Source organism: Oncorhynchus gorbuscha, linkage group LG16 (assembly GCF_021184085.1).
Source record: "Oncorhynchus gorbuscha isolate QuinsamMale2020 ecotype Even-year linkage group LG16, OgorEven_v1.0, whole genome shotgun sequence".
Lineage (NCBI taxonomy): Eukaryota > Metazoa > Chordata > Actinopteri > Salmoniformes > Salmonidae > Oncorhynchus > Oncorhynchus gorbuscha.
The window spans coordinates 30,499,780-30,515,833 of NC_060188.1; the positions used below are offsets into that span (position 1 = coordinate 30,499,780).

At 41.1% G+C, this 16,054-nt stretch overlaps 2 protein-coding genes across 2 annotated transcripts; both read left to right on the forward strand.

Moving 5' to 3' along the window:
- The first annotated feature begins 860 nt into the window (after positions 1-860).
- Positions 861-10,082, forward strand: LOC123999744. The gene is made up of 11 exons (XM_046305774.1): positions 861-986; positions 1,083-1,169; positions 1,301-1,450; positions 1,546-1,638; positions 1,741-1,829; positions 8,914-8,975; positions 9,075-9,220; positions 9,317-9,403; positions 9,532-9,681; positions 9,778-9,870; positions 9,975-10,082. Exons 1-11 carry the CDS (start codon positions 861-863, stop codon positions 10,080-10,082), a joined length of 1,191 nt encoding a protein of 396 aa, XP_046161730.1.
- Positions 10,083-13,226: 3,144 nt separating this feature from the next.
- LOC123999659 (interferon a3-like) lies at positions 13,227-14,768 on the forward strand. The gene is made up of 6 exons (XM_046305629.1): positions 13,227-13,361; positions 13,618-13,719; positions 13,822-13,969; positions 14,199-14,200; positions 14,281-14,358; positions 14,694-14,768. Exons 1-6 carry the CDS (start codon positions 13,227-13,229, stop codon positions 14,766-14,768), a joined length of 540 nt encoding a protein of 179 aa, XP_046161585.1.
- The last annotated feature ends 1,286 nt before the right edge of the window (positions 14,769-16,054 follow it).

Here is a 16,054-nt window from a genome sequence, read left to right on the forward strand (position 1 = left end):
CCCTAAAAAATGGTAAAAGACTTCAGACACCCAAGTCATAGACTGTGATCTCTGTTACTGCACTGAACGCGGTACTGTACTTGAGCTCCTAGTCTAGGACCAAAAGGCTCATTAACAGCTTCTATCCCCAAGCAATAAGACTGCTGAACAATTAATAAAATGGCCGCGTGGTGACAAGCCCCCCCCCCTGCTGTCACTCGCTCTCTAATATCGGTGCATAGTAACTTTACCCCTACCTACTTGAACAAATTACCCCCAGACATTGACTTGGTACCCCCTGTCTATAGCCTCGTTATTTTATTGTATTACTTTTTATAGTGTTTTACTTTAGTTTATTTGTTCAATATGTTCTTAACTAACTTTCCTAGTAAAATAAAGACATGAAGAGGTCTATCGCATTCGTTGTGAAGTTAAGGGGTCGTTGTTCTACCTGTCTTTCGTTGAAAAGTTTGAGCTTTCACAAGACCAGCCATGAGTTACTTTCTTTCAGCCTGCCTCCCATGAAGGAACACTCGAAACATGCTGAGAGGGAAGTGGAGCACACGAAAAGAGAAATCCGGTCTTGCGGTTCACTATGCAAAACTTTCCCAAATTCATTCATTTTAACTCCTAATTTAGCGGGACACCCTTTCACTTTTTGTACATCCTTTCAATCCTCACTATTTAAATTCACCCGCAGATATGGGATCAGAACACAAACCACATTCTCACTGGAGGAAAATTGAAGTTTACTGGCAACAGGTGAGTCAACAATATGCTATCACTTGATAATTGATTCAGGATACAAATAATGAATTATTTTCAGGATTATATTCGACTAACAATGATCATCTGCTACAGATCATCTAACTACAATAAGAATGACACTTCAGACTGTCACTTGGATGAGCGCCTTCCTCTGCCTCGCACAAGTTTGCTCCATGCCCATGCCTTGCCAGCTACAAGGACAGCTGGTGCGAATAACCCACAACCTACTGAGAGACATGGTACATTTATTAAATTAATTTTGTCTTGACAAGTATTATCCAACAATGTTTAACTGAATAGCACAACGTGATTGCGGTGTTTTCTCTAACTTTCAGGGGGGTAATTTTCCTCTGGAGTGCCTGCAGGAGAATGTCTTCGTGGCATTCCCAGCCACCGCATTTGCAACCTCCGGTGCGCCTCAGGTAAGGGCAAGCGAGTACATCCGAGTGTTCTTTACAGCATGAACGAGTATTTGCAGTCGTTAGGATAAGAATGGAGAAAACTTTAAACTGCCATTTATGTCATTTGAAATTATTGTTGTTGTCCGTTTCAGTTGAGTAGCAGTGGTGCTAAGGCTATTTATGAGACATTGAAGAACATCGACACATTGTTTGGAGCTGACGACCTGCCTACTAAATGGGATCAACAGAAGTTGGAGAATTTTCAGAATATTGTATACCGCCAGATTGAAGAGAGCAAATGTGTGAGTTGCTATGCCAACACAGATAGGTTAACTGTTTAATTGTGGTATTGTGGCATTTTATTATTATTCATCGCCTGCCTTTTTATTTCTGGCAGATGACGGGCAGTGTGGATACCAGTGATTATCTCATCAGGACAGAAGGACTGAAGACGTACTTTGGGAACATTGCAGCAGTCCTAAAAGAAAAGGTAGACTATCGGTTAAACACAAATAGACCATTTTTTGATCATATCTCTACATTGGACTATATTACCCTACATTGTCCTAACAGTTTATTTGTATTTTCACAGAATTTCAGTTACTGCGCCTGGGAAGTGGTTCGAAAAGAGCTCCTGTACAGCCTACAGTTCATTCTGGAACACAACTCTGATAGCCTTCTGTGGGCCAACAGAACATGAACATGAAATTGGAGAACTTTTTTTTACAGTTGTGTTTGATTTTAAACGCCTACTATTCTACAATCATGTAATGTGGAACGTCAAACAGCTATATTAAATATGTATTTATTTATTTAACAAGGTTATTTATTTATGTATGACTATTTATTCAATTATTGATTCATCTATTTGAAATTCTGTGCTCTTCTTCAATTGTTTAGTTAATAAACATTTCTATAGTTTTTAATATTGTTAATCTGAGTGCTCATTCTGTAGCCCAGTCTGTCGATGTGTGAACATTCAGATTTGTATTAAACATGCTCAGGTCATATGGATGACAGTACAAAATTTAGTTTTACTCAAAAGCTTTTTGTCAATGAAGTGTGTTTTAACACTGGACAGGGCGGGCCTGTTTTGAACGTTGTACTTTGAGCTCCTATACGACTTCATTTGTTGATAGGCATACGATGTTGTTCTATCAATGCCATGATCAATTCACTTGAACAGTTACATAAGATAAATACTTAATATAACAGCTGCATAATCAGAAACCTACTACATCTCCAATTAACGTCGTCGTCATCATCACATCACCATCAGCATCATTATATGAGTCCATATATCTGACTTTCTTACTCATTCACATTAGGCCAAACTCACACATCATCGTCATCATTTTCGTCGTCTTGGTAAGCGCCCAATAAAGGCTAATCTAGGGCACATACTCTTTAATCAAGTAGAATGTCCGAATTGTAAAAAGTTGTAATTTACCGAATCAATGTAATAAGAATGAACCGCATGAGAGAAAAGGAAAAGTGAAGACAATACCACCGCGCTCTACTCTCCATTTTAGAGGCGGGTCGGCTTCAGCCTTCATTCAACACTACCAGGTAACTACCAGTCACTCTGTCAATGGAATGTGTTTAATTATAAAACATGTGCCATATTAACACTGAACAGTCATGCTTCAGATTGAACTGCCAGATTAAAGGAAAGTCACAACAGACTTAACGTGTGAGCAAAATATGATCGCTGTTCCTCGCCTGATTAAACAAGTTTCTGGTTAACCCTACACAGAATCTGAAAAATGTTGTGTGAAATGTCCACAATATTGACCATGGCCCTCATTTGATAAGATGAAGCCCTGCAACATTGTATAAATAGGATACTGTTTTTTTCGTGTTTCCTATTCAATATTGCTTGCGGAATAACTGCTGTCTGACTTCATGAAATGCATTGCTCTAATGCAATTCTCTGCAAATACATGTATGAAAACTGTTATCTTGCTGGGCAAAAAACATTCTTATTAATTTTACAATAGCATAATTAAGAATCACCCACTGAAAAGTTGGATTTATAAAGGGAAGCGAAAGCCTGAACCATGCAGCCTGCTTCACCACAAAGGTACAGCGGTACTAGGGTTAATTATATAAGATGGGCTACTTCATCATTATTGTAGAAGATGGACAACTTTAGCAATGTAGGTATCATATCGAATCAAGATTAAAATAATCGGTTGTTAATAATTTCGAAAGTCTGCTACACAAACATGGTTCTATTGAAATAGTTGAGTATCTGCCTGACTCTGTTCTGCCGAGGCACAGCAGACTCCGATTGGTGCAGGTGGACCCAGTTCACGCACCAAATCGCTAAATGTTGCACCAGTCCGCTCTTTAGTGAACACAATTTGATGCTCAATACATCTCATTAGGCCTACATTTATTTTATTTCATTATAACACATTTAATGTAACCAATGCGTTCATTATCTGTACCACAACGTTTAATGTAAGGTTACTATTCCAATACAGTTCACTTTTTGACATTGCTATGACTTTATTTCAGGGTGGACAATATCCAGTTCTGTGTCTAAAAAAAAAGGTCGAGCGCATGTTTCCAGAACATATTTACAAGAACACACAGGCAGGATACACTTCAGTATCATAAAGCAAGATTTTGATAGCCTAAACTACAGTATATGCTTTTTTACCATTTCAAAATTACAAATTGGAAGTTTTACCATGGAATTTGTGAGACACCCTAATGCCTAAAACCCTGTGTTCTATTATACAGGGCGAGGACCTCTCTGTGGTTGCATTAGAGGCTTCGGGATACATTGCCCAATTATATAATGACCGTAGTCCTGTCGCGTGGAACAAGGAAACGCTGAACCTGTTCATTAACAGATTACCTAGTTAAATAGAAATTAGAGGGATGCGTAAGTATGATCCCTCATGGTGTAAACTTAGCTATATTTGGGGGGCAGATAATAATTGGCACGGGTCTTTAAATTGTGATTTCATCTAAATTATTTTAGCATAATATTTTCAGAACATATCTTAAGACAGAACTAATTCACTGACCACCATTTTATATTGTCTCTGGGTCGGGTGTGGTGTTGGGGCATCCTCTGGAGATGGAGGCTCGGTTACTTCAGGCAACGCGTCATGAAAACATATTTCGGCAAGCTGAGCACCGTCTTGAAACAAAAGGTGGGTCCAATATCACATGTCATCGAAAAGAGGCTAAATTAATCATATGAAAGTTCTACATAACCGCAAATCGGATGAATTTTGCTGCCACAACTCACATGTGAAACATGGAACTTCCAAATGCCGTTTTTGCCGTCGGATGCGTTGGCGCAGCACCTGCTGTGGTTGAGTTAACTTAAAAAATGCATGTCTTGTTTGCATACCAGCAACACAGCGCATGCGCATGTGAGATCGTGGGGTTGAGGTTCGCTTCAAACTGGTGCAGTTTTAAAAATTATTCGACAGCAGAGTCAAGCGGTGACGAATCGACTGCAGAGTCAAGCAGTGAGGAAGAAGCGGTCTGTTGGACAACCACATCATTTACATTTACATTTAAGTCATTTAGCAGACGCTCTTATCCAGAGCGACTTACAAATTGATGCATTCACCTTATGACATCCAGTGGAACAGCCACTTTACAATAGTGCATCTAAATATTTTAAGGGGGGAGGGGGGGTGAGAAGGATTACTTTATCCTATCCTAAGTATTCCTTAAAGAGGTGGGGTTTCAGGTGTCTCCGGAAGGTGGTGATTGACTCCGCTGTCCTGGCGTCGTGAGGAGTTTGTTCCACCATTGGGGAGCCAGAGCAGCGAACAGTTTTGACTGGGCTGAGCGGGAACTGTACTTCCTCAGTGGTAGGGAGACGAGCAGGCCAGAGGTGGATGAACGCAGTGCCCTTATTTGGGTGTAGGGCCTGATCAGAGCCTGGAGGTACTGAGGTGCCGTTCCCCTCACAGCTCCGTAGGCAAGCACCATGGTCTTGTAGCGGATGCGAGCTTCAACTGGAAGCCAGTGGAGAGAGCGGAGGAGCGGGGTGACGTGAGAGAACTTGGGAAGGTTGAACACTAGACGGGCTGCGGCGTTCTGGATGAGTTGTAGGGGTTTAATGGCACAGGCAGGGAGCCCAGCCAACAGCGAGTTGCAGTAATCCAGACGGGAGATGACAAGTGCCTGGATTAGGACCTGCGCCGCTTCCTGTGTGAGGCAGGGTCGTACTCTGCGGATGTTGTAGAGCATGAACCTACAGGAACGTGCCACCGTCTTGATGTTAGTTGAGAACGACAGGGTGTTGTCCAGGATCACACCAAGGTTCTTAGCGCTCTGGGAGGAGGACACAATGGAGTTGTCAACCGTGATGGCGAGATCATGGAACGGGCAGTCCTTCCCCGGGAGGAAGAGCAGCTCCGTCTTGCCGAAGTTCAGCTTGAGGTGGTGATCCGTCATCCACACTGATATGTCTGCCAGACATGCAGAGATGCGATTCGCCACCTGGTCATCAGAAGGGGGAAAGGAGAAGATTAATTGTGTGTCGTCTGCATAGCAATGATAGGAGAGACCATGTGAGGTTATGACAGAGCCAAGTGACTTGGTGTATAGCGAGAATAGGAGAGGGCCTAGAACAGAGCCCTGGGGACACCAGTGGTGAGAGCGCGTGGTGAGGAGACAGATTCTCGCCACGCCACCTGGTAGGAGCGACCTGTCAGGTAGGACGCAATCCAAGCGTGGGCCGCGCCAGAGATGCCCAACTCGGAGAGGGTGGAGAGGAGGATCTGATGGTTCACAGTATCGAAGGCAGCCGATAGGTCTAGAAGGATGAGAGCAGAGGAGAGAGAGTTAGCTTTAGCGGTGCGGAGCGCCTCCGTGATACAGAGAAGAGCAGTCTCAGTTGAATGACTAGTCTTGAAACCTGACTGATTTGGATCAAGCAGGTCATTCTGAGAGAGATAGCGGGAGAGCTGACCAAGGACGGCACGTTCAAGAGTTTTGGAGAGAAAAGAAAGAAGGGATACTGGTCTGTAGTTGTTAACATCGGAGGGATCGAGTGTAGGTTTTTTCAGAAGGGGTGCAACTCTCGCTCTCTTGAAGACGGAAGGGACGTAGCCATCAGAGACATGTGACATGTTCCCGAGGCTGGCTAATAGATTGATGGATGATATATTTACTGACTGACTGATTTATTTATATGTGAAGGCTATGTATTTATCTATTCCTTTATCATTTTATACTAAAATTAAAATAAAAAAACATGCATCTATTATCATATTGTTTGTGTTCATTTACATATTCAGCCATCCATGCATTCATCCATTCAGACTTTCATGCATTAATTTGTTTATAGGCTATATGCAGTTCAAAACAACAGCATAGTGGTCACTCAACCCCTATTTTGGTAAATAGCTGAGTGATAGGGTTCGATAAAAGTCACCACTGTCAGAGAGATATTGATTCAAGTAATGACCATCCAAGAGTTCAAAATTTAAATTGAACTACATTTTGAAGCGAGACAGTGTTTGTTTAGATGTACGTTGTTTCAAACAATGTCATAAAAAAGTACATTTTGGGTTCTGTTGAGGTAAGACATGTGAACGATGCTCATGAGGCATTTAAAAGTTATATATTCTTCAAGAGTCAATAAGCCTGTGTAATTTAAAAGTCTAAATGGAATGTAGCCATCGCAGAAATTGCCCCTTTTGCTAAGCATATCCCAGACGATGAAAAGTAGTATTATTAGGAACTAGGATTTAGGTATTTTTCTAATAAGCCTACGATAACGTCTTCACAACACATTGGTTTATTTATAGGAATATCCTTGCTTGTCTCTCGTAAGGGATAAATAGTCAAAATCAAATCAAATCAAATCAAATCAAATTTTATTTGTCACATACACATGGTTAGCAGATGTTAATGCGAGTGTAGCGAAATGCTTGTGCTTCTAGTTCCGACAATGCAGTGATAACCAACAAGTAATCTAACTAACAATTCCAAAACTACTGTCTTATACACAGTGTAAGGGGATAAGGAACATGTACATAAGGATATATGAATGAGTGATGGTACAGAGCAGCATACAGTAGATGGTATCGAGTACAGTATATACATATGAGATGAGTGTGTAGACAAAGTAAACAAAGTGGCATAGTTAAAGTGGCTAGTGATACATGTGTTACATAAGGATGCAGTCGATGTTGTAGAGTACAGTATATACATATGCATATGAGATGAATAATGTAGGGTAAGTAACATTATATAAGGTAGCATTGTTTAAAGTGGCTAGTGATATATTTACATCATTTCCCATCAATTTCCATTATTAAAATGGCTGGAGTTGGGTCAGTGTCAATGACAGTGTGTTGGCAGCAGCCACTCAATGTTAGTGGTGGCTATTTAACAGTCTGATGGCCTTGAGATAGAAGCTGTTTTTCAGTCTCTCGGTCCCAGCTTTGATGCACCTGTACTGACCTCGCCTTCTGGATGATAGCGGGGTGAACAGGCAGTGGTTCGGGTGGTTGATGTCCTTGATGATCTTTATGGCCTTCCTGTAACAACGGGTGGTGTAGGTGTCCTGGAGGGCAGGTAGTTTGCCCCCGGTGATGCGTTGTGCAGTCCTCACTACCCTCTGGAGAGCCTTACGGTTGAGGGCGGAGCAGTTGCCGTACCAGGCGGTGATACAGCCCGCCAGGATGCTCTCGATTGTGCATCTGTAGAAGTTTGTGAGTGCTTTTGGTGACAAGCCGAATTTCTTCAGCCTCCTGAGGTTGAATAGGCGCTGCTGCGCCTTCTTCACGACGCTGTCAGTGTGAGTGGACCAATTCAGTTTGTCTGTGATGTGTATGCCGAGGAACTTAAAACTAGCTACCCTCTCCACTACTGTTCCATCGATGTGGACAGGGGGGTGTTCCCTCTGCTGTTTCCTGAAGTCCACAATCATCTCCTTAGTTTTGTTGACGTTGAGTGTGAGGTTATTTTCCTGACACCACACTCCAAGGGCCCTCACCTCCTCCCTGTAGGCCGTTTCGTCGTTGTTGGTAATCAAGCCTACCACTGTTGTGTCGTCCGCAAACTTGATGATTGAGTTGGAGGCGTGCGTGGCCACGCAGTCGTGGGTGAACAGGGAGTACAGGAGAGGGCTCAGAACGCACCCTTGTGGGGCCCCCGTGTTGAGGATCAGCGGGGAGGAGATGTTGTTGCCTACCCTCACCACCTGGGCGCGGCCCGTCAGGAAGTCCAGTACCCAGTTGCACAGGGTACTGGACAAATGTTAACGTTAGCCTGATTATTCATCATTGAATCATCAGTTGTTACCAAGAGTATAATTAAAATGTATAGACATGAATGGGATTAAAGACAGAAGATCCAAACAGGACGAGATCATATTAAATCATCCTCTCTCTCTCTCTCTCTCTCTCTCTCTCTCTCTCTCTCTCTCTCTCTCTCTCTCTCTCTCTCTCTCTCTCTCTCTCTCTCTCTCTCTCTCTCTCTCTCTCTCTCTCTCTCTCTCTCTCTCTCTCTCTCTCTCTCTCTCAGAAACGTTTGAGCTTTCACAAGGCCAGCTGTGAGTTACATTTTTTAAAACTACTTAGGACAACGTGCCTCCCATGAAGGAACACTCGAAACACGATGAGTTGGTAGTGAGGCACAAGGAAAGAGAAATCCGGTCTTGCGGTTCACAAGGCAAAAGTTTCCCAAATTCATTCATTTTAACTCTTAATTTAGCGGGACACCCTTTCACTTTTTGTACATCCTATCAATCCTCACTATTTAAATTCATCCACAGATATGGGATCAGAACACAAACCACATTCTCACTGGAGGAAATTTTCAATTTACTGGCAACAGGTGAGTCAACAATATGCTATTATTTGATAATTGCTTCAGGATACAAATAATAAAATATTTTCAGGATTATATTCGACTAACAATTATCATCTGCTACAGATCATCTAACTACATTAAGAATGACACTTCAGACTGTCACTTGGATGAGCGCCTTCCTCTGCCTCGCACAAGTTTGCTCCATGCCCATGCCTTGCCAGCTACAAGGACAGCTGGTGCGAATAACCCACAACCTACTGAGAGACATGGTACATTTATTAAATTACTTTTGTCTTGAGAAGTATTATCCAACAATATTTAACTGAATAGCACAACGTGATTGCGGTGTTTTCTCTAACTTTCAGGGGGGTAATTTTCCTCTGGAGTGCCTGCAGGAGAATGTCTTCGTGGCATTCCCAGCCGCCGCATTTGCAACCTCCGGTGCGCCACAGGTAAGGGCAAGCGTGTACATCCAAGTGTTCTTTACAGCATGAAAGCGAATTTACAGCCGTTAGGATAAGCAAGTAGAAAACTTTAAACTGCCATTTATGTTATTTGAAATTATTGTTGTCCGTTTCAGTTGAGAAGCAGTGGTGCTATGGCTATTTATGAGACATTGAAGAACATCGACACATTGTTTGGAGCTGACGACCTGCCTACTAAGTGGGACCAACAGAAGTTGGAGAATTTCCAGAATATTGTATACCGCCAGATTGAAGAGAGCAAATGTGTGAGTTACTATGCCAACACAGATAGGTTAACTGTTTAATTGTGGTATTGTGGCATTTTTATTATTATTCATCGGCTGCCTTTTTATTTCTGGCAGATGATGGGCAGTGTGGATACCAGTGATTATCTCATCAGGACAGAAGGACTGAAGACGTACTTTGGGAACATTGCAGCAGTCCTAAAAGAAAAGGTAGACTATCGGTTAAATACAAATAGACACAGTGTTTTGATAATATCTCTACATTGGACAATATTACCCTACATTGTCCTAACAGTTTATTTGTATTTTCACAGAATTTCAGTTACTGCGCCTGGGAAGTGGTTCGAAAAGAGCTCATGTACAGCCTACAGTTCATTCTGGAACACAACTCTGATTGCCTTCTGTGGGCCAACAGAACATGAATTTGAACTTGCAGATCTTTTTTACAGTTGTGTTTGATTGTAATAGCCTACTATTCTACAATCATGTAATGTGCAACGTCAAACAGCAATATTATTTATTTATTTATTTAACAAGGTTCTTTTTTTATACATGCCGATTCATTAATTTATTGATTTATCTATTTGAAAATATGTTGCTCTTCGTCAAATGTTCAGTTAATAAACACTTCTATACTTTTAAATATTGTTAATCGGAGTGCTCATTCTGTAGCCAAGTCTGTCGATGTGTGAACATTCATATTAAACATGCTCAGAACATATGGATGGCAATACATGTAGTGCTTTAGCCTACGAATCCATTAAGGAAAGCCCTAAAATCAAGTCAAATGTATCTTCTAAAAATGTGGTTATATTGAAAATCCTTTTTTCAATTAAGTGTGTTTTAGCATTGGACATGGCGGACCTGTTTTGAACGTTGTACTTAGAGTTCCTATACGAATTCAGTTCCTACTATAGAGATCCTATTAAATGATTCGAAATCCTAATTCTATGGTTCCAACCCACTCTGTGGAATTGCGATCCACTATCAATACCGTAATCTAATATAGTTACTAACAGACTCTGAGCAAAACAAATGGTGTTTTAACTTAAAAGTGATGTAATGATTAACTATTGAATCACCATGACATCTTACAAATAATTTATCTGATTGGTCTAATTATTCAATTGGGGGGGGGGGGGGTGAATTGTGGCGGCTGCTACAATGTTGTACCAGGCTCACGTTACGCTTCCCAGGTGAAAGAGCATTGGGTAAGACAGACAGACAAACACGGAGGAAGTCTTGGCTAAGTGAAAGTGATGAAGGGATCTGAGACCAGCAGTGAAGCCCAGCCGTATCAGTGGCTCCATAACAGCAACAATTTAGATTGTCTATCAATATCCGAAATAGACATAAGGCCTATGCTTTCCCAGCAGTTAACTGACTTGCCTAGTTAAATAAATGTCAAAAATAAAATAAAAAACAAGAATGGTCCACCACCCAAAGGACATTCATTCAACTTGGTGTGTGTGCTCGCGCACGTTAGGCTACGTTATGTGAGCTAGCTTCCAGCTAGCTAGTCGCCCATCTCGCCCCGTTGCAATGGACCGTTTTCTGATCAAGAGAAGAGTGTTGATAGACATTGAAAAACCAGACCCAGGCCCTGTCTCCGAGGGGGCCAAAGAAGAATAGGGAGATAAGAAAGATGAGTCGGAGAGAGAAACTCGTGAGCCACGACGTGAGGGAGCACCAGAGCAGTTCGTCGCTGCTAGCTGTGCTCCCTCTGATTTAAACCAGTTAGTTACATGTTAAAGAACCAATGCGCTGTCTTCGGTGTTATCCAGCCAGAAATGTTGAACAGCGGGATCGCTACTTCAATCGTAGATGGTATGAGGATTACAAATGGCTGGAATATTCTATTTCAAAGGACCGTGCTTTCTGCTTTGCATGACGCCACTTTCAACGTCCAGGAAACCATGGTGGAGAGAAGGCGGCATTTACCCACGATGGCTACTAGAACTGGAAGAAAGCGACAAGTTCGTTCAAGACACTCAATGCTAGTGTTAAGCATACATATGCAATGATAGCGTGGAATGAGTGGACTATTCAGAAAGAGTCTGGCTCAACAATATGCAATGATCTAAGTGATGGACATTCGAAAAAAGTCGGAGAGAACGGAGAGTATATGAGAGCAGTTGGAAAGTTCCTGTCCAGGCTTAAACGTTACAAAGACTCCTTCGTGGACGCATGCTGCGTGTAAAAACCTACCCGAGAAACAGAATGGCAAACACTCGACTCAGCAACCTTGACTGCCTGTCCATACACGCAGAAAGAACTCATTTGCAACGAACCACAACAACAGACGCATGTCCTTCTATAAAACAACACTTGATGAGTAACTGATTCATTTAATATAAATATGCCATAGGATATTATTATGTGGTATTAAGTTAGGTAATTTTGTATATTGTGCGCCTGTCGTAGCCTCATCTATTATTGTGACTTTTCAACTGAAAGGCCTTTTATGTATTGACAGAGCGCGCCTGTCGGGTGGTCTGGACCTGGATGGAACAAGAAGACGGATGCATATTTTTTCAATAGAAATGTAGTCACTAAGATTGTGATGATAGCCAGTTCGTTTTACAAGTGTGTGACACAGTTAACAGGCACAGGCTAAATGCATTGCACTTCTCGTTGTGGCAGCACTTTGGATATTATTAATTGAATTTCTGACGTTGTGATAGCCATTTCATCCGAAACATTATTACCAATGTACAGTTGTCTGATTATGCATATGAAATAAATGCACTTTTTGTTGTTGTCGCATTTTGGATGTATTGTGCTGTTATTGCTGAAAGACTTCAGTGCATGGGCGCAGTCCGGAGCTGAAGTCTGTCACCTTTGCACGTGAAAGGCGTTTTTGTCATTGCCTTGTGGTCACTTGTAGCTATCACTTGGGCTTATAGCTATTTTGTTGAATATTCTTTGGATAATTTAAATTTAAAAAACTGCATTTATATCAATGTGCTGTGTGTCATATCTGCTTTTATTGAAAAAACGAGAACTTCCTTATAACTCTGAAGTCATGAAAATCGACTATTTTCTTAGCAGTCCCGGGTATCCGGCAAGCTCCCCTTAAGCCTCCGGAGAGAAAAAAAATCCTGGCGCTGTGCCTGCTTGCAAGAACCCCGCGAGAAAATATTTCGGACTAATTTAGAACGAAACCCACTAAATGTATGTATTATGTGGGTAAACGTCTTAAGTTTGGGATTTATTTCGACTTCGACGATTTTGTTATCAGACTTTTTTATAACGTTTTTTTGTTGCTGTTAAATGCCTAGCTTATAATCGCGAAAAGCCTATATCTCAATATAATAACATACATTGTCGTGGTTAAACTACCATTCAACGCTGAGATTTGGTCGTCCAGAAGAAGGAGCAGGCATGGAATTCCTTTGCCGGCATGTGCTAGAGTCTGGAAAGTTAAAGTCCCCGCCTCCGATAGGTTAATCGGGGAAATTCTCCATACAGCTTTCCCTTTCCCAACTCCACATAAAACTCCTTAACAGAGCCAAAATGTTCAAACTCAACAGGAAAACTAAGAACGAAGCAAACGACTATTTACAATGTACACAAAAGAGAGCTGGACGTGTATTTTTCTTATTATTTGCGGTATGCAGAGCGTGTGTCATTGCTGTGACTGGATCCGACACCACTACGGCCTCTTGAGCGCAGAATACCTTTCCCTGCTGGACCAGATGGTGAGTTATCAGCACACTGTAAGAGGAGACTGAATGCATGTATTAAGGACAGCAAAACAACTAACCAAGCAAAATAGTAATGTATTTTAGCCTTTGTATTAGAAGACTGTAATCTATATGTGTGTAGCCATAGTAAAAGGGCGCTAGAGCGGCTATAATGACAGAGCGATCACGAGAGGATATATACATTAGGCCTATACTGTCCTTGAGGTATAAGCTATACGTGACTTAAAATACTATATTGGTGGTTTTCCAGGGAGGAGATATAACAGAGCAGGAGGCCCCTGTATTTTTCCCCGAATCACTTTACAGACGCATTGAGCTTGCCGAGATAAAAACTAGAATTTTGACTTTTCATGTTCTGATATGATTTAGTATAGCGGTCTTGACCCAACGTTACATTGATGCATTATTGAACCCTATACTGTTTCTCGTCTTCTTTTTATAACTGCATGTGTAGTATGAGGACAAAGACAGATTCCGGAACGAGACCATCTATCAAATCACAAAACTGTTTGATGGGAATATGAAGGCTGTCACCTGGGACAAGAAAAAGCTGGACGATTTCCTCAACATTCTCGAATGCCAATTTGAGAACCTTAAATCGTGTAAGTAACGGTTCTATTTAAAGTATAATTAATCCCTGTTTCGGTCAGGGCTCTCCAACCCTGTTCACGGAGAGCTACCCTCGTGTAGGTTTTCGCTCCAACCCCAGTTGTAACTAACCTGATTCAGTTTATCAACCAGCTAATTAATCGGCTGTGCTAGATGAGGATTGTAGTGAAGACCTAAATGACCGTATCTCTTCAGGAACAGGGTTGGAGGGGCCTGTTTTAGGTGTAGACTATTAACTGTACAAGTGAGAATCTGTGGGCTGTTATGTTCAGTGGGAGGCTAATGTTTTCATTTTGTCCAACAGGTATCACCTGCCAAGAAACCTGCGAGGAGACTGAAACGCTACTTCAAGAAGTTGAATAGGAAGGTTCTGAGAAAAATGGTGAGTTTGTTTTCAGATGGCAACGTGTTTAATACATCTGATCAAATGAATATAAACTAGGCTAAGCAGGAGCAGTTTTGGTGCACTTTTTCGGTTCTGGGGACATATGTATCAAGCGTCGAAGAGAAGTGCTGATCTAGTATCAGGTCTCCTCTGTCCTTGTTTATAGTGATCTAAAAGACAAAACTGATCCTAAATCAGCACTCCTACTCTGAGCAGCTTCATACATTACTATTATTACATACGGCACCAGCCCTTTGTTGTTCAAGACAATATGATCATTATATGACCAGAAAGTCCACACCACTGATATTTACATGTTCCTTTTATTTCAGAACTACAGTGCGCAGGCGTGGGAGCTCATCGGGAAAGAGACGAAACATCATTTGCAAAGATTGGATATTTTTTAGGCAAAGATGCACTGATCATCCGGTCTCATCTCAGAAGCTACGCCCTTAACAGTTTATAAAGAATGCAAACAATCACGTGGGACCCTGTTAGTCTATTTATTATATTTAAAATCATAAGACATAAATCTTAGTTTGTCATTATTATACATTTCCCTTTTATACCTGTGTTGAACTAAACTGTATTACCTGTCTACTTAAAAACCTGTGAAAAATAATAACATTGAAAATGTGTCTATTTGAATTTTACTGCGTCTCTTTCTGCTTTTTCAGTGTCTCACACTTATTCTCAGTGGTTGGAAAAATTACCCTTTTGTAATTATGGGTAAAAGTAAAGAAACCTTAATAGAAAGTGACTCAAGTAAAAGTAAAAGTCACCCAGTAAAATTCTACTTGAGTAAAAATATTTGGTTATACTTAAGTATCAAAAGTAAATGTTATTGCAAAAAAAATCTACTTAAGTATCAAAGTAAAAGTATAAACTATTTCCAATTCCTTATATTAAGCAACGTCACCATTTTCTTATTTTAGGGATGGTAGGGATGACCAGGGATGTACTGTTCATAAGTGCATGAATTGGACAATTTTCCTGTCCTAATTAGCATTCAAAATCTTACGAGTACTTTTGGGTGTCAAGGAAAATGTCTGGAGTAAAACGTACAATATTTTCTTAAATGTAATGAAATAAAAGTAAATGTAGTCAAAAATGTAAATAGTAAAGTAAAGTACAGATACCGCAGACATGTCTTAAGTAGTTCTGTAATGTATTTTTACTTAAGTACTTACACCACTGCTTATTCTACATATTTGACCCGTTTAATACTTAGCAATGCGCCTGTTGTAGACAGACAGGGTGTCTGAGGATTGCTCACAAGGTCGGCTCAGCGGGAGTGAAAATATGGGCTGAACACCCAGACTGTGGTTGCCAGGTGTCTCTGAGAGCAAATGCTTTGCTGATAAAGGAGACACTTGGTTATCTTTGTGTAACCCGTCGCGATAGTATCAATATGCCGAGGGGGAAATACCTCGTCAGAGCCTCTGACTCACTTCCACATGAAGCGCTGTTTGTCTGTATTCTCTCCGCTGGCGTGAATACATATACATTCATTAAAGCTTGACTTTGGGGTCCTTAGTGGTAATTCCAAGTCTTGTGAATGAAATATATTTTGTATAAATGGTCAAAATTTCGTTCTTGTCTAAAACCAATGAGAGTGGTTTTATCTAACCATATGAGGGGATGCAGATTAAACTCGTTGCTGATCGTCAGTCACATGATAATTCTACTTTAT

Coding starts and splice junctions, on each gene's coding strand:
- LOC123999744 (XM_046305774.1), top strand. CDS start 861: ATGACACTTCAGACTGTCACTTGGATGAGCGCCTTCCTCTGCCTCGCA. Junction 1,830..8,913: donor CACAACTCTGATAGCCTTCT/GTGGGCCAACAG, acceptor ATTCATCCACAG/ATATGGGATCAGAACACAAA. Junction 9,221..9,316: donor ACAACCTACTGAGAGACATG/GTACATTTATTA, acceptor TCTAACTTTCAG/GGGGGTAATTTTCCTCTGGA.
- LOC123999659 (XM_046305629.1), top strand. CDS start 13,227: ATGTACACAAAAGAGAGCTGGACGTGTATTTTTCTTATTATTTGCGGT. Junction 13,362..13,617: donor TTTCCCTGCTGGACCAGATG/GTGAGTTATCAG, acceptor GTGGTTTTCCAG/GGAGGAGATATAACAGAGCA. Junction 13,720..13,821: donor CTAGAATTTTGACTTTTCAT/GTTCTGATATGA, acceptor CTGCATGTGTAG/TATGAGGACAAAGACAGATT.